Raw genomic sequence first — 26,011 nt, forward strand, 5'->3', positions numbered from 1 at the left:
AGGGGATGGAGTTCCAGAGTGCGGGCCCTGTGGTCGAGAAAGCCCGGTCTCTTGAAGTTATGTGCCCGCAAGATTTGTGAGGCAAGACTTGCCCTGGGTAAAGCCATGCTAACTTTGTTCCATTAAACCATGTCTTTCTATATGTTCTATGATTTTTATGTTTAGAACACTTTTCACTATTTTTCCTGGCACTGAAGTCAGGCTAACCAGTCTGTAGTTTCCCGGATCACCCCTGGAGCCCTTTTTAAATATTGGGGTTACATTTGCTATCCTCCAGTCTTCAGGTACAATGGATGATTTTAATGATAAGTTACAAATTTTTACTAATAGGTCTGAAATTTCATTTTTTAGTTCCTTCAGAACTCTGGGGTGTATACCATCCGGTCCGGGTGATTTACTACTCTTCAGTTTGTCAATCAGACCTACCACATCTTCTAGGTTCACCGTGATTTGATTCAGTCCATCTGAATCTTTACCCATGAAAACCTTCTCCATTACGGGTACCTCCCCAACATCCTCTTCAGTAAACACCGAAGCAAAGAAATCATTTAATCTTTCCGCGATGGCCTTATCTTCTCTAAGTGCCCCTTTAACCCCTCGATCATCTAACGGTCCAACTGACTCCCTCACAGGCTTTCTGCTTCGGATATATTTTAAAAAGTTTTTACTGTGAGTTTTTGCCTCTACAGCCAACTTCTTTTCAAATTCTCTCTTAGCCTGTCTTATCAATGTTTTACATTTAACTTGCCAATGTTTATGCTTTATCCTATTTTCTTCTGTTGGATCCTTCTTCCAATTTTTGAATGAAGATCTTTGGCTAAAATAGCTTCTTTCACCTCCCCTTTTAACCATGCCGGTAATCGTTTTTGTCTTCTTTCCACCTTTCTTAATGTGTGGAATACATCTGGACTGTGCTTCTAGAATGGTATTTTTAACAATGACCACGCCTGTTGGACATTTTTTACTTTTGTAGCTGCTCCTTTCAGTTTTTTTTCTAACAATTTTTCTCATTTTATCAAAGTTTCCCTTTTGAAAGTTTAGCACGAGAGCTGTGGATTTGCACACTGGTCCTCTTCAAATTTGATTTAATGAGTGGATCATATTATGATCACTATTGCCAAGCGGCCCCACCACCGTTACCTCTCTCACCAAATCCTATGCTCCACTGAGAATTAGATCTAAAATTGCTCCCTCTCTCGTCGGTTCCTGAACCAATTGCTCCATAAAGCTATCATTTATTCCATCCAGGACAGTTATCTCTCTAGCATGACCCGATGATACATTTACCCAGTCAATATTGGGGTAATTGAAGTCTTGTAAATATAATTTTACTTAATGTGCTGATTACTTACAGAGCCATCATAACACCTGCAGGCATACCAGCGTTTTTTGCTTTGAGGTCTTGCCACTTCAGGTCACATTTAATCATTGGCTCTAGTCCTTTATTCTACGACGTATTTTTTAAGTTTTTGCATTTTTCATAAAATTCTGTATCGGGGTTGAATCTTCCTTAAAGTGACTCAAAATGTCAAAATCACAAATCAGTCCGACGCGCGTTTCGCATCGCTGCATCAGGGACTGAAACACTCTCCGCTTCAAATTTTTTACGGATTGCCCCGTTTTACTCAGATTACTTGCTTGGCTATTAATTTTCCAACCTTGCCGCCATTTCCTCTTGCCGGCGTCTGACCAGACGCCGGCAAGTAATCTGAGTAAAACGGGGCAATCCGTAAAAAATTGAAGCGGAGAGTGTTTCAGTCCCTGATGCAGCGATGCGAAACGCGCGTCGGACTGATTTGTGATTTTGACATTTTGAGTCACTTTAAGGAAGATTCAACCCCGATACAGAATTTTATGAAAAATGCAAAAACTTAAAAAATACGTCGTAGAATAAAGGACTAGAGCCAATGATTAAATGTGACCTGAAGTGGCAAGACCTCAGAGTAAAAAACGCTGGTATGCCTGCAGGTGTTATGATGGCTCTGTAAGTAATCAGCACATTAAGTAAAATTATATTTACATGACGTCTTTTTAGAGAAGATTTGTATTCATTGTGTTTCATCATAACTGTTTCTAGTGTGTGGTAATTGAAGTCTCCCATTATTACTGTGCTACCAATTTAGTTAGCTTCCCTAATTTCTCTTAGCATTTCACTGTCCGTCTCACCATCTTGACCAGGTGGTCGGTAGTATACCCCTATCTCTATAGTCTTCCCCGACACACAAGGGATTTCTACCCATAAAGATTCAAATTTGTGTTTAGTCTCATGCAGGATGTTTATCCTGTTGGACTCTATGCCATCCCGGACATAAAGTGCCACACCTCCTCCCGAGTGCTCCTCTTTGTCATTGCGATATAATTTGTACCCCGGTATAGCACTGTACCATTGATTATCCTCTTTCCACCATGTCTCTGAGATGCCAATTAAGTCGATGTCATCATTCACTGCTATACATTCTAATTCTCCCATCTTACTTCTTAGACTTCTGGCATTAGCATACAAACATTTCAAAGTTTGTTTTTTGTTTGTATTTTCATTCTGCTTTTTAATTGATAGGGATAAGTTAGAATTTTTTAGCTCAGGTGAGTTTTTAGTTACAGGCACTTGGACTGCTTTTCTAATTATTGGAACCTCACTGTCAGGATGCCCTAATTCTAATGCATCATTAGTATCCTTTAAAGATACCTCTCTCCGAACCATGCGCTGCTGAGCGACTGTCTGCTTTCCCCTTTGTTCTAGTTTAAAAGCTGCTGTATCTCCTTTATAAGGTTAACGCCAGCAGTCTGGTTCCACCCTGGTTAAGGTGGAGCCCATCCCTTCGGAAGAGATTCCCCCTTCCCCAAAAGGTTCCCCAGTTCCTAACAAAACTGAATCCCTCTTCCTTGCACCATCGTCTCATCCACGCATTGAGACTCCGGAGCTCTGCCTGCCTCTGGTGACCTGCGCGTGGAACAGGGAGCATTTCAGAGAATGCTACCCTGGAGGTTCTGGATTTAAGCTTTCTACCTAAGAGCCTAAATTTGGCTTCCAGAACCTCCCTCCCACATTTTCCTATGTCATTGGTGCCCACATGTACCACGACAGCCGGTTCCTCCCCAGCACTGTCTAAAATCCTATCTAGGTGATGCGTGAGGTTCGCCACCTTCGCACCAGTTAGGCATGTTACCAGGTGATCCTCACGCCCACCAGCCACCCAGCTATCTATATTCCTAAATATTGAATCATCAACTATGACGGTCGACCTAACCCTTCCCTCCTGGGCAGTAGGCCTTGGGGAGATATCCTCAGTGCGAAAGGACAATGCATCACCTGGAGAGCAGGTCCTTGCTACAGGATCCTTTCCTGCTGCACCTGGTTGGTGCTCTCCCATCATGAGACCTTCTTCCTCCAAGGCAGCACCAGGGCTGCCAGTCTGAAGTTGGGACTTGACTATTGTGTCCCTGAAGGTCTCATCTATATACCTCTCTGTCTGCCTCAGCTCCTCCAGGTCTGCCACTCTAGCCGCCAGAGATCGGACTCGTTCTCTGAGAGCCAGGAGCTCTTTTCATCGCATGCACATGTACAATTTCTCACCGGTGGGTAAAAAATCATACATGTGACACTCTATGCAAAAGACTAGGAAGCCCCCCTCTTGCTGCTGGACTGCTGCCTTCATCTCAATTTTGATCTGTTCTGTAGATCTGAAATTCAGGGTTCTGGAGAGCATTCTGGTAATTTGGCTTTACCTCAGGCTCATTCTGGTAACACTCATATGAAGAAGGGAATGGAAGGAATTCAGGGAAGGTCGATGATTGATATACCTCAAATTACACCAAAGAAATTTACCTTGGAAGAAATAGGAACTATGATAATTTCCATGCAGAAATCTATAAATAGCCTGGCAACAACAGTTCAGGATGCTTTGAATAATAATAAGATTTTGCAAACGAAAGTTGAAAAAGTAGATGCTTTTGTTAATATGTTGGGAAAAAGAGTGGATGATATTGAAAAAGTTTAGTTCAATTTAATTAAATCAGAAAGGCTATACTCAGATAAATTAGAGCAATTGGAGAATCAAATTAGAAAATCTAACTTAAGGGTATTGAATTTTCCTAAGACTCATTTAATTTCTCCTAAGGAGTTATTTAAAAGTTATTTAATTAATGTTTTGAAATATACAGAAACTGCTATTCCTGTTATATCCAGGATTTATTATATTTCTCAAACTCAGAAATCTGGAAATAGTGTAGATCAAGTGCAAGAAACATCTAAAGAGCGTGTTTTGAACCTTTCTGATTTTCTGGAAAAATCTTCTGAACTTGATATTAAAACTCGGGCTATATTGATAGTTCAATTTGCATTTACTTCCGAGAGAGATTCTGTTCTTAGATTTTATTTTAAATATCAAAAATCAAAGTTTCATGGCCAGTGTATCAGTATATTTCCTGATATAGCCCAGGATACTCAGTTAAGGAGAAAGGAGTTCTTAACTATAGTGCCCGTCCTTTGTATTGAATGCCATCTTCCATTCATCTCCAGAACGAATGTGAATTAGGTTATTAGCCCTCCCAGAGGTCCAGCTTCGTGAATAATCTTGCCCCTTGGAGGCGGTCAAATAACTTGGCGATCAGCAGCAAGGGGTATCTGTCCTTTTTAGTAATTGCATTTAAACATTGATAGTCAATGCAGGGTCTTAGTGACCCGTTATTTTTGGAATCAAAGAAGAAGCTTGCTCCAGCTGAAGAGGTGGAAAGCTGGATAAAACTTTGTTCCAGGCTTTCCTTGATATATTTGGACATCGTCTTGGTCTCGGGAATGGATAGAAGGTACGCCCTGCTATTTGGCGATTCTGCGTCAGGCCACAGGTCAATGGCACAGTCATACACACTATGAGAGGGCAGGTCTCAGCTTTCTTCTTAGAGAAGACATCGACATAGTCAATGTAGTGTGAGGAAAGACCCACTAGAGTGGTCACCAATGGTATGCACGGTGGCGCCACCCATTGCAAACAGGAGTTGTAGCAGTGAGGGGCCAGTTGAATTGTGGCGAGTGGGGTTGTAACCAGGGGTCACGATTTGAAGCTCCAGGGAGGAAGATTCAGAACCAATGTCAGGAAGTATTTCTTCACGGAGAGGGTGGTGGACGCCTGGAATGCCCTTCCGGAGGATGTGGTGAAGACCAGAACTGTGAAGGACTTCAAAGGGGCGTGGGATAAACACTGTGGATCCATAAAGTCAAGAGGCCGCCAATGAAGAGTGGGTGACTCACCAGAATGACAGCTACTGCCTGGAGACAATACCCTTATTCAATAAACATACACATGCTTACTGTGACTCCAACATCGCTCTAAGCTTCAACAGCAAGAGGAAATGTGGAAAAATGGATTTACACTCACAAAGAGGGGAGTAGCTGGCTTGTTACGGCGGTTACTACCCCAAACCAAATAAGCCTGATACTTCACCATCAATGCATATACAGCATAGTTCTCTGCTTCAACGACAGGGGAGAAGAAAAAAGGGTTCGCACTCACAAAGCGGGGAGTAGCTGGCTTGTTACGGCGGTTACTACCCCAACCAAATGTGTCTGATACTTCACTTTCGATGCATATCCAGCATGGCTCTCTGCTTCAACGGCATGGGAGAAGACTGATACATCACGCATTTCCAGCATAGCTCCCTGCTTCAACAGCAGGGGAGAAGAAAAACAACCAATAAGGACTGTATAACATAGTCTGGGTAAAACAAATAAGCATGGGTGTAGCTTGCTTATTGCGGCGGTTACTACCCCTACTACCCCTAACTAATTAAGCTAGATATTTCAATGGTGGGGGAGGAAGGTAAATAGAACCAAGAGCTAAGAGAAACAGATAAGTATGAGAGAAAAAATGTGTGAAGCTTGCTGGGCAGACTGGATGGGCCGTTTGGTCTTCTTCTGCCGTCATTTCTATATGTTTCTATGTAATCATAGGATGAACCACTCTGTCAATAACATGGAAAACCAGGCTCACCACATGCAGAAGGCCAGTGCGAATAGTCAAGGGTGCTGTGGAGAGAGTGATTTGGCCAGGCAACAGGTCACCATTAATAGAAGTCATGATTTGCAAGTTTTCCTGGGGAGCATAGGAAGCTGCAGATGGTCAACAAGGGCTTTCATCACAAAGTTCCCCCCAGAGCTGGAATTGATTAAGGCTTGGTTGGTAAATTCCTTATCATTTACTGGAATAATCACCAGGAGTGTTAGTTGAGGAGCTGGAATTGTGAAGTCTAGGATCACCTCTCCTCCTGATCCTAGGCTCTGTAGTTTCCCGGCTTCACTGGACATTGTGTGAGCCGATGCCCATTCCTGGCACAGTAAAGACAAAGTCCCAGCTGACGTTGGCAAAGCCTCTTCTTGCAGGCGAGTGTTATGTTCTGGTGGTTTAGTGTGCCCATGGGCCTCAGCCCGACCCCGACCTTCGGAACCGAGCCAAGGGTTGATGGTGGCCCCACATGGCTGACAGTCTACCCTCCGCCAGGCCGGCAAGCTCCCATGGCCAACATCCAAGGATGTTGGAAGGTGAATGGTCCTCCGACCATTCCGGGCCCTTTCGGACCTGCTGCGAGCAGCATGGAGCAGCAGGCCTGACCTGAGGTTGAGGGCAGACGGGCCTTGACATGAAGACATGACTATGGAGTGATGCGATGGCATCCAGACGAAGACACATGGCTGATGCAACGGCATCCAGGGACGGAGACACATGGCTGATGCAACGGCATCCAGGGACGAGACTCTTGACATCCACAAAGGCAACACGAGGCATGGACATTGGCACTGTCTCTCAGGGCGCCCTACTCAGGCCACCCGCAGGACTGAGTCACGGACCACCCTGTCCTTTACACGCCCTACACAGCCCTGGCAGACTGGTCACGGACCACGACGGGAGCGGGACAGCACAGGAACACACATCCGGGACTTGACGGCTCAGGAGCACAGGACAACCGCCCACCGGCAGGCTAGTCCACCCAGGAATACTGCATCTGAGGGACCCCCGGCCTACCAGTACCAGAAGGCTCGAGAGCGAAGACGAGGCGAGATGAAGGAGAGAACATCATGGAAGGCAGGAACACCAGGACGAAGGGGATCACGAAGACACCTGGACATGGACCTCAGGCACGGAGACTTGACATAGAACAGCTGGATGAAACAAGGAGCTCCTTGAAGACTGGCAGACCTTACATGGACTCTGGCAGGCCGGAGCCTCCAGAGCGAAGACTCACGACGATGCAAGGCCCAGAACAACAGACGGAGCAGCCCTTTATAGGGCTGAAGCAGGAAACAGTCACCAGGGTGGGCCAAGACACTTCCTGTGTCTGGCCCTTTAAATCCTGAGAGAAGACGCGGCCGCGCGCCTAGGAAGCAGGAAATAGGGGCTGTGCAGGACCATGGCCAGCGGCTGCACATTGTCTGTGCAGAAGACATCAGAGAAGGCAGGGCTGGCCTGAACGCAGGTTCCAACATTGGCAGCGGCTCCAGCCGCTGCCGGAGGCCCCGGGGGCAGCTCCTGCCACTACTCCAGCCCGTGGCTTTTGCGGTCTCCAGCGGCGAAAATGTGGATGATGACAGGGGCACTCCCAGCCCCGAGGGAGACCGTGGCTCCGGCCGCGGAACGGAGGAGAGATGCAGGCGGCCTCCGGGCCGCGTGGGCAGGCCGATGGCGGCGTCCTGCCGTGTCGGCGAAGACAGGCAGCGAGGGTAAGTGGCCTGCTCACGGGGGAACCCACGGGCAGCGCTGATTCATAACAGTGAGGCGACCCTGGTGAGCTGCATAGGTTCCTTGAGGTGTGTGGGAGTAGACAATGACGTCTGTGGGGGAGAGAGTTAGTGTAGGAAATGGGGAGCCAGTGCAATGGGCCTGCGCGGCAGGCGGAGCTCCCTTGCCCATTGTTGGAGGTGGCGGTCGATCCTCCCTGCTAGGTCGATGAGAGCATCCAGGGATTCTGGAAGCTCATGGATGGCCAGTTCATTCTTGATTTGGAAGGACAGACCCTCCAGGAAGATGCTGCAGAGGCTATCCTCTCCCCAGTTAAGTTCCATATCCATGGTCTGGAATTCAGTTGCATAGTCCATTAAAGTTTGGTTGCCGTGGTGCAAATGGAGGAGATCTGAGCCCACTGTGGCTAGCCAGCCGGGTTCACTGAAAACAAGCATGAATGCCTTCATGAATTGCTGTAGATCCTGCAGGAAGGGATCTGCTTGTTCTTATAATGAGGAGGCCCAGGTCAAAGCCATCCAGAAGGGAAAGCACAAAAGTGGTCTTTATGGAATCAGTGGGGAACAGTGTCGATTGGAGAGAGAAATATGTATAGCATTGGTTCAGGAATCCTCGACACTGTTACGGATCCCCTGTATACTGGGTTGAAGCCAGCATCCGCAGAGTGGGTTGAGTTAGTGCAGCTGGAGGTGGTGTGACAACTGCAGGTAGTACAGGAGCAGCCATCGCGTCTAAGTGAGTGCTGAGTCACTCCATATGCCAGGAGTTCCAGAAAGCACTGCTTCTTTAGAATCCTCTGTTCTAGGCCTGGAATGGCTTGGAAACCTGAGGCATCTGCTGGTCCATGGCCTCAGCAATCTGTTGCAGGCATGGACCCTTGGGCCGAGGTGAAGGCGCAACCTGCAGGGAGGAGTCCTGGAGGTCCCCACCATCAGCAGGCAGAGCTGGCTGAAGCAGAGGCCCAACTGGAGCTTCACCAATACCAGCCCACATTCCCCTTAGCTTGAGCCCTTGAGTACCAGGGCTGGCTGGACATAGGCATGGGCCTCTGTGGAGATGAAGATCCGTTGAGTTGAAGATGTTGCAGGCCAGCAGTATGGAGGAGGTGCAAAGTCGGATTCTAGCAGCAGTCAGGGCTGGCGGTAAGTGTTCAAGTTCAGGCTGTGGTCAGAGGCAAGTGGAGTTCACGCAGTGTCTAGGTTCAGGCAGAGGTAGGAGGCATGGAGTTCAGTCAGAAACGGTAAGCAAGCAGTGGTCAGTGGTAGGCGGAGGTCTAGCAGCATCAAGGTCAAAGCTAGAGGTCCATTCGGAGAGATGGAGGAGGAAGGAGGATGAGGAGGAACACAAGCAGGTATAGATGCAGAAGGCAGATAAGGGGGAAAACTGACCAGGAAGAATGCAAAACTCAAAAGCACAGATCAGACTGCCACATGGAACCGGAAACAGGAACAGAGGACAACAGGAATCAGAAATCAGTAACTAGGATCAAGAACATGCGGAGGAAACACACTTCTCCAATGGAGTCAACCTATTGCCGATGCACTGGGCTACTGGAGCTGTGGCCTTATATAGTCCCCTAGTAGAGGCATCATCAGCAGGGGCTGCACATTCCTTCCTGCCACTGGCCCTTCAAAGGGGATAGGAACGCGTGTGCCTAGGGAGAGTCCGAGTGTTTGTGGTGTTGGAGGCAGCGTCGGAGTAGCAGACATGGCAGGCCATGGGACTCAGCCGTCAGCCGCGGTCTTTTAGGGCTCGACCCCAGCATCAGAGCTAAGTTGGAGCAGCTTGGGGGTGCAGGTAGGGGCAGTGGTTCATGGGCTTGTCCACAGACCGCTGAGTGCAACACATTCAATAATTAAACTCATATAAAAATGTTTAAATTCCTAGAAATCAATAAAATATCTCAAAATAACAGACACATCAAAATAACGCCCAATAACTAAAAGTAATTAGGATAAAAGAAATTCCTTGCTCTTCATAAATGATAACTTTTGATTTCCAGTCACCCTGAGATTGATGTGCATTACTGGGGGGAAGGGGGCTGCACCCAACCTTGTCCTCTGTTTCTCTCATATACACACATAAACACACATGTTCATTCTCACACATACATGCACACTCTTCTCCCTCTCTGCAGCATCCTTCACCTTCAGCCCATGCAGCCAATGGGACTACTCCTCTTTCCTCTTGGAGCAAAGACTGACATGGCTCCTGCTCCTGTCTTCTGGCCACATGGGCCACCCCTTCTTCTGGATGCAGTGATTGCGCCTCCTTCTTCCCACCCATGCAACACAACTTCTTCCCCTGGGCCTATGTTGGCGGGAAGAACAAGGAGTCACAATTGTCGCAGACCTGCAGTGCTGTGTGTAACCTCCAAAACTGTGGCATTCTAGGCAGCCACCTAGTTCTTCTACTGGCCCTGCATTCTCTCCCACCCACACTCCCCCATATATTTTTGCTCCCTCTCTACTTCCCACCCTTTTCCTCTCACTTCCACCTCACTCATAACTCCTTCCCTTTCTTTCTCTCCCCTCTCTCATTTCCCTTTCACTCATCTCTTCTCTTCCTTCCCCTCCCCCTTTTCTCTTTCCTTCCCCCTCACCCCTCCCCTTAACCTCTTCCCTCTTGCTCAACCGCCTTCCCTCTCATTCACATCTTCTCTCTTCCCTCTCACATCACCTCTTTCTTTTCCCTCCCTCTCACTGACATGTACTTTCACTCACTCCCCCCTCCCTTCCCTTCCCTCTCACTCACCCCTTTCCCCTTCCCTTCCCTTTCACTGGCATGCTTTGGCTCTCCTTCTCTTTGCTGAGCTCTTCTTCCTATCCATGGGGTTGGGAACAGGCACATTATCAAAATTGTGTGACTTCGGTTCTTCTGCCCATTGGGGGGGGGGGGGGGTGGCAATTCTGAGGGCACTTCATCAAAACTGTGCCGCCACGGTTCTTTTTTTCCTGTCTGTGGATTTCCCTCCTCTTCCATGGGCAGATCATAAAGACCACATAGAAATGATGGCAGAAGAAGACCAATGGCCCATCCAGTCTGCCCAGCAAGCCTTCGCACTTTTTTTTTTCTCATACTTATCTGTTACTCTTGGCCCTTAGTAACCTTTTGGCGCAGAGACAGGGTCCCACATGTAGAAGTGCTGAGCCAGGCCCCGAGGAGCGGGAGTGCAGAGACAGGGTCCCACATGTAGAAGTGCTGAGCCAGGCCCCGAGGAGCGGGAAGTGCCGAGACAGGGTCCCAAATGTAGAAGTGCTGAGCCAGGACCCGAGGAGCGCGAGCGCAGAGGCAGGGTCCCAGGTGTGGAAGCGCTGAGCCAGGACCCGAGGAGCGCGAGCGCAGAGGCAGGGTCCCAGGTGTGGAAGCGCTGAGCCAGGCCCCGAGGAGCAGGGTGCAGAGGCAGGGTCCCACATGTAGAAGTGCTGAGCCAGGCCCCGAGGAGCGGGAAGCGCAGAGACAGGGTCCCACATGTCGAAATGCTGAGCCAGGCCCCGAGGAGCGGGAGCGCAGAGAAAGGGTCCCAGATGTGGAAGTGCTGAGCCAGGCCCCGAGGAGCAGGGTGCAGAGACAGGGTCCCACATGTAGAAGTGCTGAGCCAGGCCCTGAGGAGCGGGAGCGCAGAGAAAGGGTCCCAGATGTGGAAGTGCTGAGCCAGGCCCCGAGGAGCAGGGTGCAGAGACAGGGTCCCACATGTAGAAGTGCTGAGCCAGGCCCCGAGGAGCAGGAGTGCAGAGGCAGGGTCCCACATGTCGAAATGCTGAGCCAGGCCCCGAGGAGCGGGAGCGCAGAGAAAGGGTCCCAGATGTGGAAGTGCTGAGCCAGGACCCGAGGAGCAGGGTGCAGAGACAGGGTCCCACATGTAGAAGTGCTGAGCCAGGCCCTGAGGAGCGGGAGCGCAGAGAAAGGGTCCCAGATGTGGAAGTGCTGAGCCAGGCCCCGAGGAGCAGGGTGCAGAGACAGGGTCCCACATGTAGAAGTGCTGAGCCAGGCCCCGAGGAGCAGGAGTGCAGAGGCAGGGTCCCACATGTAGAAGTGCTGAGCCAGGCCCTGAGGAGCGGGAGCGCAGAGAAAGGGTCCCAGATGTGGAAGTGCTGAGCCAGGACCCGAGGAGCAGGGTGCAGAGACAGGGTCCCACATGTAGAAGTGCTGAGCCAGGCCCTGAGGAGCGGGAGCGCAGAGAAAGGGTCCCAGATGTGGAAGTGCTGAGCCAGGCCCCGAGGAGCAGGGTGCAGAGACAGGGTCCCACATGTAGAAGTGCTGAGCCAGGCCCTGAGGAGCGCGAGCGCAGAGGCAGGGTCCCAGGTGTGGAAGCGCTGAGCCAGGCCCCGAGGAGCAGGGTGCAGAGGCAGGGTCCCAGGTGTGGAAGCGCTGAGCCAGGACCCGAGGAGCGAGAGCGCAGAGGCAGGGTCCCAGGTGTAGAAGTGCTGAGCCAGGCCCCGAGGAGCAGGAGTGCAGAGACAGGGTCCCACGTGTAGAAGTGCTGAGCCAGGCCCCGAGGAGCGGGAAGCGCAGAGACAGAGTCCCAGGTGTAGAAGGGCTGAGCCTGGACCCGAGGAGCGGGAGCGCAGAGACAGGGTCCCAGATGTGGAAGTGCTGAGCCAGGACCTGAGGAGCAGGAGCACAGAGACAGGATTCTGACGAGTAGAGCAGGGATCCGTAGAACAGGAACAACAGGTCTGGAGAACTGGAGCAAGGACCAGTTAGGAACCAGGGAACTCGTGCCAAGTCAGTTAGTGGTGGCTGGAGGTAGTCCTTAAATATCCTGGGCCGGTGATGTCATCAGCCGGGGGACGAGCCTGAAGTTCCCGCCATTGGTCCTTTAAAGGGAGGACAGATGTTGCGCGCGCCTAGGGAGGCCCAGGGTCGGAACGCTATCGGCGGCGTCCCAGCCACCACGTGGAGCACAGGGAGCCAGGAGGAACGCGGCGGCAGTGACTGGCTGCAGTTGCGAGAGTACCGGGAGTAAAGGGCCAAGCATGACATGAGGTGAGCTGAGCCAGCCGTGAGTGTCCACAGCCGGTGGGCGTAACAGCTTATTAGCAACAGTTTTAGTATTCTGGGCTTACCCATTTTTAATTTTCTGTTATGCAAATAAAAACACTTCCCTTATATTCTTCAAGACGAGAGTCTGAGAAAGGCATAAGAATGAACGGAAAGGTATTCACTTGATCAGCATTCCGCACTTCTGCAGTTCCTCTTTGTATTGCTAAAGATCTGTTGGGACCCCGAGAGGCCCACTGTGGCTGCCATTAGCATTGCTTCCTTTAGGACAGTAATTTTCTTTACAAGTCATTTATGTGCATGAGCCCATGTTTTATATATGGAAATGGTGTTGAAAGGACCATCCCTTTATCAGGACATTGGTAGTAGGGAAGGGCCACTAATGTAAGAGCTGGATAAGAAGCAGGCAGGCTAGATGTGATTATAAGATTAGGAAGTGACCATTATATCTTTTCAGGCAGTGGGAGGAGGGGGATATTTCCCTGAAGTCAGTGTGTGGTGTGGAGGGGGCTTATACTTGTGGTTGGGGTGGCTTGGGAAGAGCGTATCAAAGAAAGGGATTGTAGCTGTATTGATGTGGTTTGCTGAAACTGTGTGGGAGAGCAGGGGATCTTTTAACTGGAGTTGGTGTGGTTTATGGGTGGAGAACACTTGATATGATTTTGACATTCTAATGTGTTTTACATGCTTTGCTTTCCAGGCCATATGATTTAGTGGTTGTCCCTAAAGTCTTATTGGATGCAGAGCACTACATTTTCTCCCCGTTTGGAATTCTCCATGTGCACCCGGAGCAGGGTGCTGATGCCATGAGACTAGAAGAGTGGCATCGAGAGGCTGTGCTTTGGGAGCTATTGCAGGACATTCCCTTTTTCAAACAGTTCCAAATAAGGAGAGTATTCTTCAGGTAAGAGACATCTTGGGTAACAGGATCGAGGTAGACCTTCTCTTGCCAGAGAAACCTTGTCCTTACGCGTGAGACTTTCTAGGACAGATGGCAACCACAGTTATTTGCTTCAATAACCATAAGAGGTTTCAGACTCAAAGTCAGATATAATAATCACAATCCAAAATGTGGTCTAAGTCAGGTTATCCAGTTATACAACACTTCCATACTTCACTGCCACAGACATAGAACACATTAATTTCTATGTTTAAGGAACTCGCTGGTCTCCTCTAGGTTCACTCAGCTTGGCCCTCCAACCTTTGACTTGCTGGGAACAATGTAAGTACTGAAGACCAATCTGGTTCCTTAGGGTGAGTTTTGCAGGCCTAGGTTTGAGGCTGCATGCAAGTCCTTCATGCTCGCTGATCTTACAGCCTCTCATCCCAGCCTTGACGTTCCCAGGACATAATTGGACATAGGGAGGGTCATTTTCAAACATCCCATAAGCTAAAGTCTGCGGGTACTTTTTAGCCTGAATTTTCAAAGTGGATTTTGCACTAATAATTTGCAGGTGTGCGGAGAGCCAATGCCACCATACATGCACAGAATTATACACTTTGTGTTTGTCCATTTGATGTTCATAAATGGCTTAGAAAATTACCACCAAAATAGTTAAGTAATGACCAGGATCTACAGCTAGCAAAGATAGAAAGTGTATTTTTAGGATTGCTGGAGCAGAGAGAAGGAAAGGGTGCAAATAGTCTGGCTGAGGACCATGTCAGTGTAACACCAGAGCAGTTTTGCAAATTAGGCAGAGGTCTTAGATGTTGAGAAATGCGACCTTTACTGAGATGCTACCTGTGCCTGCCAAAGGGAAAGACAGTTTATGGTGTACAAGCAAAATTCATTGTAAAACTGGAGAACTGACGCAAAGATGAAGAGTTTCGATTTCTCCAAGGACAAGCAGAATAGCCAATCCCAGGAATGGAAATCATTTCACCAGGGTTCTGTAAAGCTTACTCTATGCTTATGGTCAGGGACACAAGAACACTTAGACTCAGTAAAAGTATAATGTATTTTTATTAGTCAATATAAGTGTTCTCGGGAGATGCTGGGTACTGGATGCCCTTAGTCTTACAAACTGACCAGCATCTCCTTGTATACAGGAAGTGATCCTTCTTTTATAGATAACATACAATATTGTGGAAGCTTCTAGACTTGCGTGACTGCCCAAAGAATCATTTACATAAGTTGTGATGTCAAATGCATGATTAAATCATCCCTAACTATCCCTGATTGGCTTCCCAGGATGTGTAGCCCATTTCCCATGACTTTCTTTGTTCTGTTAAACTCTTACTGGTAAAGGCAATCAACACGTCTGTAACTGTGTGGATTACAAACTCCTGAGAATATTGCCTGAAGCTCCCCTGTGGTGACTCTATGAATAGACATCACCTGTCTGGTGCCAGCTTGCCTGCAGATATCCATGCTCAGAAAGTCACTCAGTCCATTCAGCCCAGGCAGGCCAAAGACACGCAGAGGCTTCTGGGGATTTCCTTCTCCATGTTGGTTTTGTGTTCAGGCATACTTCTCATTTCCCTCTTGTGCCACTTACAAATGGCAAAGTGGCACACCCAAGTACCAGTTTGGAGGACAGAACTGATGAAGTCATTATGGCAAATGGGCTAAATGTGTAAGCTAAGCTAACCTTGTGTGTGTAATCCCTCTAGATCCCCCCCTAAAGTAAATGAGACTCATAGGCAGACATGCACTCTCTAATTGACAAATAATAACAGAATAACTAAGTTTCACTAGGTAGCCATTAGCTCTATGATTGAGCTATAAGGATACCTGCGTTATAAAAAGGACCTAATTTATAATAGCAAGACCACATATGTTATTTTTCAGAGTCAACTAATTATACAATAGTGGTGTAACAGGTAAAGGTAAGGAAAACAAAGAGAGACTAGTATGAAAATATTATGTTTCTCATATAATACTAGATATACTGGGCAAGTCTTTACAAGGAATACTGTTATTGTAAACAACTAATCGATTACTGCAATTCCCTGCTTTTCGGCCTTCCAGCGAACACCATCAAACCTCTTCAGATGTTGCAGAACTCAGCGGCCAGGATCCTGACAAATACTAAAAAAAGAGATCACATCTCCCCTATCCTCTACAATCTACACTGGCTTCCCATCAAATACAGAATTCTCTACAAAGTCCTCACTATAATCCATAAATCCTTAAACCACATCTCGCCTATCGAACTTACCATCCAGCTTCGTCCACACACCTCTATCAGACCAACCAGAGGAGCCTATAAAGGTAAACTTCACATTCCCCTAGCAAAAACATCTTTTAAAAAACGAGCCCTCTCCATAGCAGGACCCTCTCAATGGAATGCTCTCCCACCAGACCTCCGACAAGACCCATGTCATCTGTCATTCAAGAAAAAACTGAAAACCTGGCTGTTTAAACTAGCATTCCCAGAATCATAACTCTCTATGCTCAAACCGTCCTCCCCCGAACCATTCCATAGTCGCTCCTTGGTATCCTCAAATCATTAAGTCTAATCAATGCCTTGTTAGAATGTAACTATCTATTTATCTATTTATGTATTTATCCATGTTTTAAACTATCTAGAGTTAGTTCGGTTTTACATTGGGCAAGTTAATAGCCCCGGTTTTTCCTTTTCAATCATTTGTACTCTTGCAATGTTCCATGTAACGCTCTTTTGCATTGTTGTGTTCATTGTAAACCGGTCTGATTTGTAATTTTTACAAGAAGGTCGGTATATAAAAATCCAAAATAAATAAATAACTACCCAGGATAATATTCATTACAATGGCAAGCAGGGATATAATCAATGCACGTTACCAGAAATGTGAAGGACAGCATAAGGACTCATACTGTGTTGTGCATACATCCTGTGGGACAAGTTATAAAAGTGTTGCAAAAAATAAGACATGTTCTGGTCATAGACAGAAATGGGCCTAGGTGAACAGAAGTGTCACACTACAAGAGCACATCTGTGAGCGCTTGTGACTAAACTCTAGGTAAAGAAACCAATAGGTAGAAAGAAATGCTCAAAAAGGTATATAGGGAAAAATAGAAGGGGCTCACTAAATTCAGTATATTGGGTACAGAAAAATACTTGTGCAGAAGCAGCAACAGAGCAGAATTTACCTCAAGGGAATATTTGATTTATACCAAGACATATCACACTGTCAATTGGCCAGCAGTGGGTCTGGGTGTTTGGTTAGTGTGATCAGATTAGCTTTCATAGATTAAAGTAAAAAAGAACATATCAAATAATCATGTCACTGACTCAGCAAGTAAATGCATATACTCATTATAAGGTGTAGGACTGCATAATGCTACAAAATACTGGAACTGTAAGGCTACTAAAGACTGCTTCAATTCAGACTCTGGTATTAACTTAAAATCTAAAATAGTGACAATTTTAAATGTGTACATAACTAAAATATTGACTAGGTGTATCATTTCATATTTTTTGTTATTGACAATCAGTTATCACATATGAAATTAATGTCCATATGATAAGTGCACAATGATTTCTGTGCATAGGATGGGATGATTTCTGAAATCAATGACATTTGACGTATGCAGATCTCTCAGCTGGGTGGATTTCTGACATCCGAGCATAGCCTCTTAAATCAGTATTAGATGTATATGTTATTTAAAGCCTAATATAACAAGCAAAACAAATTCAAATTAATCAATGAGACAAATTCTGTCATGGCCTTAGCTCCCTCTATCTGGTAATCCCTACATCTGCTATAATAATCCTTCTTTATAATTAGGTAATATGCAATAGTCAGGACCACAAACACCGTAAGTGCTCAGACATTACACAGACACATGCATTTCACTAAACTGACACACAGATTCATTCATTGCATTCTTCAGGTGTCATGACACACACATAACACAAAAAATACAGATAACAAGTAACATATTTGAGCTCAAAATGTAGACCAAAAAGTATATGTATCGATCCAGAATAAAACAAAAATTAAAATTAAAATGATCTATTTAAAAATGAGAAAATCAAACTGAGGAAAAATATAATCTTCAAGCTTTACAGCTCAAATGGCAAGGAAGGTGTTTTCTTTTTCAATCTGAAAAGATATAAACTCTGGCATACAATAAAGTAAGGTTATAGTTAAAGTGAAATTGCAGAATTATTGAAATTAACATTATGATATATCTTAATTTAGCAAATAGCAGTCAAGCAAATTTCTTGTTTCTTTTGTTAAGTAACTGGGAAATAGTACACAAGGTGTGGTGAGTGAACTGTTCTCCATCTGGGATTTAAAACTCTTTGTGTTCCTTTTCTTAAGGTGATAATGGTAGTGCTTTGTAATTCAAAGATTGAAAATCTGCCACCTTTGTTAATGGTCCTGCAAATGCACCATCAACACTTGTACCATCAACTCCTAGCTTAATTCCTAAAAATGAAACCTGGGACAGACAATTTTGTACTTTGGTAGAATTTATTTTATTTCCTTTCTATGCTGTTTATATAAGTAGTTCTGTAGGGTGCCTTGCACATAGATCCTGTAAATACTGTACTTAATAGATCGTTTAGATAATCACAGATGCATCAGTTGGAAGTCTGAAGGTCTTGGACAAGGTTTAAAAAATAGAAGGGCTTCAATTTAACCAGGCACCTATAGAAACTGTTCCTGTCTGTATGTGAAAGTAACAAACTGTCTGGCTGAATGCACAACTTTGGAGATTGATGCAAAAGAAAGCTCTATTTCTGTGGCTTGTAACAAATCCCTGCCTAACAAATTTACTGGATAATCTGGTGCATATATAAAAACTGACTTGTTACTTCTTTTCATTGTAACTGTATGCTATCTTAGCTGTCCTATGCACCAGCTTATTCTGTCCTTCAAATCCAATAGTTTGTATGGTTTCATCTGATAATTCAACTCCCTTTGGAAGTGTTGTTAACACTGAAGAAGTCGCCCCAGAATACAAAAAAATGTGCAAGGTTGCTTATTAATATATACAGTCAATATGGGTTCTTCTGCTCCTGCCCTGATTTGCACCACTCCCAACAGACGACATGAATATCCATTCCCTGCTCTATATCTCCAAATCTCGGGAAATCTTCCTGGTCTGCCTTTCCCACCAATTCTGCTATATGGGGGGTTTCTTTCAGGGTTTGCTCTATATTTATGTGCAAAATGAATACCAACATTCAATACCTGTGCTCCTGTCAGGATCAAAACTAACTCCTTATGAAGGGCTAAACACCTCTGCCATTTATCCTTTTTCTAATACTTCCCATCCTTCTAGATTACTGCACCTATTAATTAATTCTGGGAATACCAAGCATCACTTCCACTGGTTCTATATTCCACATCATCTGAAACCTGTTTACCCCAGATACTTTCTCAGCATTTATTCTATCTAGAAACACTTTTCCCTCTTTCTGCTTATGTAATTCCTCCATTTGCCTAGAACAGTGATGGCTAACCTATGACACGCCGAGCTGTTTTTGCTGACACGCGTAGCGTTTCGGGACTATCTGTTTTTTTTTGTTTTTTTTATCGGCTGTGCCGAGCCTTTTTTTTTTTTTTATCGGCTGCGCCAACCCTTTAAAATTAGTTTTTTAGTTTTTTAGTATCCCTCCAGCCCCCCCCCCCCCCCCCAATGCCCCCGGGCGCAGGGAGGCGTATGCGGCGCAGCGACAGGCAGATAGGCAGGGCCGTGGTGAGGCTCACGTCACCACAGCCCAAAGAAAAAGATCCTGTTGAACGCGCTGATGCTCCTCCTCCTTCCTGCCTGTGCGGCCCCGGAAGTAAACGTTGCCGGAGCCGCGTGGGCAGGAAGGAGGTGAAGTATCAGCGCGTGCAGAAGAGGAGCATCGCTTGCGCTTATGGGCCGCTGCAAATCTCAAATTGCAGCAGCCCGAGAAGAGGAAGAAGCCCGATAGCAGGGCCGCTGCAGAGCCCATCCTGCGGCGACCCGCGAAGAGGAGGCCCAGAGGTGAGAGAGAGGCTGAGGGTCTGTAGAGGGTGGGTGGGTGTGTGTGTGCGCGAGTGTATGAGATGAGTTGAGAGATTGTGTGTGAGGACCTGAATGTTTGCAGAGACTGCATGTGCTTGAGCAAGACAGCATGTGGGAGTGAGAGAGAGCCTGTGTGTGAGAGTCAGACAGCATGTGCTAGTGAGAGACTGTGTGTATGAATGGTTGTATGAGAGAGAGCATGTGACAGTGAGAGCCTGTGTGTATGAATGATTGATTGAGAGAGCATGTGCCAGTGAGAGCCTGTGTGTATGAATGATTGTATGAGAGAGAGCATGTGCCAGTGAGAGCCTGTGTGTATGAATGATTGTATGAGAGAGAGCGTGTGCCAGTGAGAGCCTGTGTGTATGAATGATTGATTGAGAGAGAGCGTGTGCCAGTGAGAGCCTGTGTGTATGAATGATTGATTGAGAGAGAGCATGTGCCAGTGAGAGCCTGTGTGTATGAATGATTGTATGAGAGAGCGTGTGCCATTGAGAGCCTGTGTGTATGAATGATTGTATGAGAGAGAGCGTGTGCCAGTGAGAGCCTGTGTGTATGAATGATTGTATGAGAGAGAGCGTGTGCCAGTGAGAGCCTGTGTGTATGAATGATTGTATGAGAGAGAGCGTGTGCCAGTGAGAGCCTGTGTGTATGAATGATTGTATGAGAGAGAGCGTGTGCCAGTGAGAGCCTGTGTGTATGAATGATTGTATGAGAGAGAGCGTGTGCCAGTGAGAGCCTGTGTGTATGAATGATTGTATGAGAGAGAGCGTGTGCCAGTGAGAGCCTGTGTGTATGAATGATTGTATGAGAGAGAGCGTGTGACAGTGAGAGCCTGTGTGTATGAATGATTGTATGAGAGAGAGTATGTGCCAGTGAGAGCCTGTGTGTGTGAGTGAGAGAGAGAAATGCATGTGAGAATGAGAACCTGACTGTGTGTTTGAGGGAAGAAGATGGAGAGAAAAGAAACAGAAAAAAAGACAATATAAAAGGAATTGGCAAAAAAAAATAAAGGGAAGGTGGAAAAAAAAAGCCTGTGACCAACCAATTAGAAAACTAAGATCAGACAGCAAAGGTTAAAAAAATATATATATTTTTAGTGATTGGCACATGTAATCTTTGGGAATGTGCAAGAATAGCAACATCCCCAATAGTCATGTGGCAGCAGTGACAGTGGCAGCAGAGGAATGAGAGAGGTTCCGAGGTTGCTGGCAAAAGAGAGGGGGGTCTGCCTTTAGTGTGTGCATGTGTATGAATGGGTGCCTGCCTGGGGGGTCTGTGTGTGTGAGAATGAATTGGTGCCTGCCTGGAGGATGGAGCGGGAGTGGTGTGAAAATGAATGGGAGCCTGCCTGGGTGTGTGTGTTTGTGTGTATGTGAGGGAGCCAGTGAGTGTGAGAGCATGAGTGTGTATGAGAAAATCCAGGGGAGTAAGAGTTTGGGTGGAGGGGGAGAGAGTGTTTTAATTGAAGATTTAGCCGACGAAATTCAGCAACAAAAAAGTCACTAAGCAGGCAAGGTAAAGAATTATTTGTTTTTGCTTTATTAATAAATACAGTACATATATTAAAATTAACTTCTTGTTATTAATTAGAGCTACAAATATCACAATTATGGATTTTTCTAGAAGTGACACACCACCCGAGTTATGCTCGGTTTTTTTATGAATTTTGACACACTGAGCTCAAAAGGTTGGCCATCACTGGCCTAGAATATAACTTAATTGGGAGTTCAGTTAAATCTTCAGCTCTTTTACTCTTTTCTCTGGCATACAATGGCAAAAAATGAGAAACATTTCTAGCCATAGTTTATTTACCAGCCCTGATTACAAAGAACAAAATGTCTGTAGATTTGGAACCCACATGCTGGGCATAGGCCAATGAGACCCATGCAATATCAAATTTAAAAATGTAAAGCATAACAGATAATACCAGCTGGGTGTACACAGCTTCTATTTCCCCACAAATTCATGCAGCTGCTGCACTGTTCATAATCTTGTTACCCTTTGTGCTCTAGTTTGTACACATTCCTTAACTGCTAATTAACAAGCTTGTTTAGTAATCTCTTGTGCTGCAAAGTCTGCAAATGTAAGAGGGATATTCCTCCTATTCCATTTTCTTAGGTGTACACCCTGACCTGAAATCATTATACAGTACCTAGCCTACCTTCTGCCATATTTGAAAATCTTAAAGGCAATTATTTTATTACTCCTATGAAGCCCTACTCAGCATGTGTTAGTTTCCTCAACTTGCTTTACATCTATAATTTAAAAATCTTTAGGGATCAACTAAAACATTTTATGCAGGTAATATGCAGCTCTAATGTTATTTGTTAGAAAAGGCTATATCAGATAATTTGGTTGACTAGTTCAGGTACATAATTGGGTCCCTGATGTATTAAGCTTATATCCTGATTGAGTATTTCATAATCTAACTGTAGTACTCAGGATTAGAAGCCACAGCACAATACTTCTTAAATACCAAAAAATGATACCAAGGTAGCTGACATCTTATAGACAAACTGATTTATTGATCTATTTAAAAACTTTTATTGAGGCATTAGTCTAGAAGATGCCACCAGCCTCAGAGTCACTCCTGCTACCACAGAATACCACACCTACATCTCTGGAAGTCTTAAATACTATTATCCCAAACCAAAAGATCTTTTAATGCAGGATCGCCAAATGTTTAAATACTGTACCAATAAAGGACAAAATGGGTTTTAGCGGCAATGTCAATTTGTAAACCTATGAACACAGGTTGCAATATCGTATTCATTTGTTGTCTCTCTCTTATAAGCTCTCTGCCCAGGTCCTTAGAAAAAGAGACGCTTAATATTTTTGTTCCACCCTCAGACCTCTGGACCTTAAAACAAGCACTATCTTTCACTACCCAAACAAATGACTCTAATTACTAAAAGCTTGTTCTCGTATGTGGTAAGCATACTTTGAGAATACAGAGCATGGAGTAGAAATACATTCCTGCCTTCCAGCTTCCTAGAGCCACATCTTCTTCCTATTCTACAATTAAGGAGCACAAATGTGAGTAGTGCTAAAGTTGTGCAAGTGGTCTCATGCATTTTTAAGATGAGATTATTGTGAGGCTCTATGCAAGTGTGATTTAATCTTATAATGGTAAATGTAGCTCCCAGAATCACTGGTATCTAATAAATAAATCTAAGCATGTTACAGGGGAAAAATGTACTCCAATTTTTTCAATTGAAAGTGAGAAGTATTTTTTAGTTTTTTATCATACTGAAAAGCTAGAGGCACACAATAATATTCATTAGCCAAATCTAAAACTGTACACTAGTTGCCCAAAGACTCTGTTTTAAGAATTGTAGCTGGATTTGTAACATTATAGTATTCAGCTAATACCAATTCACTTAGTGCACTTAAGTCTTGCACTAATCACCACTCCCCAGAAGGTTTTAAAACTGGGAACAAGGGAGTATTTGTAAGGTGACCCACTAGATTGTATTATGCAGTGAAGCAATACCTTTCTGTGCTTCTCTGGCTAAGGGATATTGATGTCTCATAAGAAAATTAAATTTGGAATTAATTGTAATTGTCTAATAGGATACTATGGAAGTCAATAATATGGCTGAATATTTACCAAATAAAAGTATTCTAACTTCATGGGAAGTATGTAAGACAATTAAAATCCCTGGTACATGTGCTTGCAATTTACAGATAGCTTCCGTACATATCACAACCCCTAATTCTGAAAACCCCTGTTCTATCACACCAAAGTACCAGAGAAATAAGTCATGGAGGTTATATTGTTATGCTGAGAAGCAGCCACTGCCCATCCTTCAGACCCATGATATAACCACAAATCAATCTCATAACTTACCTCAATAAGAGCCAAACTATATGCATTCAATACTGACTGTGCTAGATCCTGTATGATTTCTGAGTCTTCTGCAGTTAATGTCAATTCATTTCCACTAGCAGGGCTGCCTTTTAAGATGTCTAAGTAATTTGACCTAGCTGACTACAAGCATGCAGCAAAGCTGGATATCAGCACTAGGGTCACCTGAAAAGATAGGAATTCAGAGCAGCCATAGCAGGAGCATAGTGTGGGGCAGTTTACTCTATTCAGTATCATCAGAAACAGAATCTTTGTCTATACCATAGATCAAAGACTTGCAAATGTTTATCTAACGACTGTTCTTTCACATACTTAAACCAATTTAACAAGAGAGTTGGTTTCCATGAGCTTTTCTATTATCTACTAGGTGACTCCCTATCAGCGAATGGAAGAAAAAAAGTGCAATATATCTTTTATGTCTGCTCTAAAATCTTTTAAGTTTAGTGTTTGCAAACCCAATATTATGAGCGTCTACCCAAATTCAAAGTTAGCCAGCCAGAGAAAGCTGATGAAACCAAACTTTGTAAAAGAATCTACTAAATTAAATTCACTTACTGTCCACAACTTTAATTCCTCCATTGTCTGTTTACACCTTTTAAACAAAAGCCAGTCAGGTAAATCAGTTTTCCCCCGCTGTGTCCTGTTACCCATATGAATGGCCTGGAGCTTTACATCCTCCCGCTTTCTCTTTATCTGCCAACCCAGTTAACTCTCCAGCTCCCAGTGGCCTTTCAAGTGCTGAAACTGCCATAACAATCAGACATAAAATAAAAAAACCAGAGGGCAAATTATACTTTCCCAACACTTCGACTTACAACTTATACTATTGTTATTTTTCCAGTACACATTTTATTAACAAATATACAGACAAATAATTCACAATCACTCTTAATAAGTACTCCTTAAATATAATGGTCTACAATAGGCGTCCCCAAAGTAGATAAAAAAAAAAATAGTGCACTGTTGTTTGCAATTGGCCAAAAAGAAATATTTTACTTACCTAGAAAATTACATTTGCAAATTAATTATGTAGGCATGATTAACTACTTACAGATCTGTCTTCCCATGGGGTGTACTCACATCTTCCGGGTACTACTTTTGTTTTCTTCCAGGTACTACTGTTTCAATAACCAGTCATCCAGAAATCAGAAACCTCTGTTCCTAGGAGTCACTATGCAATAATGTAAAGCTTACTCTATGCTTATGGCCAGGGACACAAGAACACTTAGACTCAGTAAAAGTATAATGTATTTTTATTAATCAATATAAGTGTTCTCGGGAGATGCTGGGTACTGGATGCCCTTAGTCTTACAAACTGACCAGCATCTCCTTGTATACAGGAAGTGATCCTTCTTTTATAGATAACATACAATATTGTGGAAGCTTCTAGACTTGCGTGACTGCCCAAAGAATCATTTACATAAGTTGTGATGTCAAATGCATGATTAAATCATCCCTAACTATCCGTGATTGGCTTCCCAGGATGTGTAGCCCATTTCCCATGACTTTCTTTGTTCTGTTAAACTCTTACTGGTAAAGGCAATCAACACGTCTGTAACTGTGTGGATTACAAACTCCTGAGAATATTGCCTGAAGCTCCCCTGTGGTGACTCTATGAATAGACATCACCTGTCTGGTGCCAGCTTGCCTGCAGATATCCATGCTCAGAAAGTCACTCAGTCCATTCAGCCCAGGCAGGCCAAAGACACGCAGAGGCTTCTGGGGATTTCCTTCTCCATGTTGGTTTTCTGTTCAGGCATACTTCTCAGTTCTCATGCACATGTTTTTTGTTTTGGTGTCAAATGGGCCCTTTTCAGTCTTTCTTCTCTTGACTGCTCTAGGTATTAGAGTCCTTTACGATGTTTGGAAGTTTTATCATTTTCTTTTCATTTGTGCATGCCGTGATTCTAAGCAATCTTTTCAATTAAATCTTGGTGTAGTTAGAAGTATCAGTTGGTGTTTTTGTCAGAATTGTGTTTTATCCCAGGACAAGCAGGATGGTAGTCCTCACATATGGGTGACATCGGTAAAACGGAAAACTTTCTGTCAAAGTTTCTAAAAAGCTTTGATTGACACTGGCACACTGAGTGCACTGAGCATGCTCAGCATGCTATGATCCCTGCCATCCACAAGGGTTTTCCTTCAGTCTTCTTTTTTCCGCTCTGCTGTAAGCATAGCGGTTGGAGCTCTGTGAGAAATCCTAACACTTTTTTCCTCATAAAAGATTTACATTTTTTCTTCACAAACACCTTTCCCTGCACGGGTCTCCCTCCACGTTGACTAAATTCAACGTTCGGTGAGTACTATGTCATATTTTTTCGGTCGGTTCCTGTCACCTTTCTGGCTGCCAACCGACTGCAGTCTCCCCTCCCCCTATTTTTCAGTTAGTCACACATAGCCTGCAAGTGTCCCTCTGTGACACTCTGCTTGGCAATTAGCGCTAGTGGGACAGGGACTTCCACGATTGCCGGT

At 44.9% G+C, this 26,011-nt stretch overlaps 1 protein-coding gene across 1 annotated transcript in view; it reads left to right on the forward strand.

Annotated features, from left to right (window-relative positions):
• DNHD1 (dynein heavy chain domain 1) overlaps positions 1 to 26,011 on the forward strand; it is a 792,986-nt gene that overhangs the window by 98,491 nt on the left and 668,484 nt on the right. The window contains exon 5 of the mRNA XM_029601740.1: positions 13,435 to 13,638. Coding sequence (XP_029457600.1) covers positions 13,435 to 13,638 — 204 coding nt within the window. The remainder of the gene's footprint in view (positions 1 to 13,434; positions 13,639 to 26,011) is intronic.

The sequence above is a fragment of the Rhinatrema bivittatum genome, chromosome 5 (genome assembly GCF_901001135.1).
Source record: "Rhinatrema bivittatum chromosome 5, aRhiBiv1.1, whole genome shotgun sequence".
NCBI lineage: Eukaryota > Metazoa > Chordata > Amphibia > Gymnophiona > Rhinatrematidae > Rhinatrema > Rhinatrema bivittatum.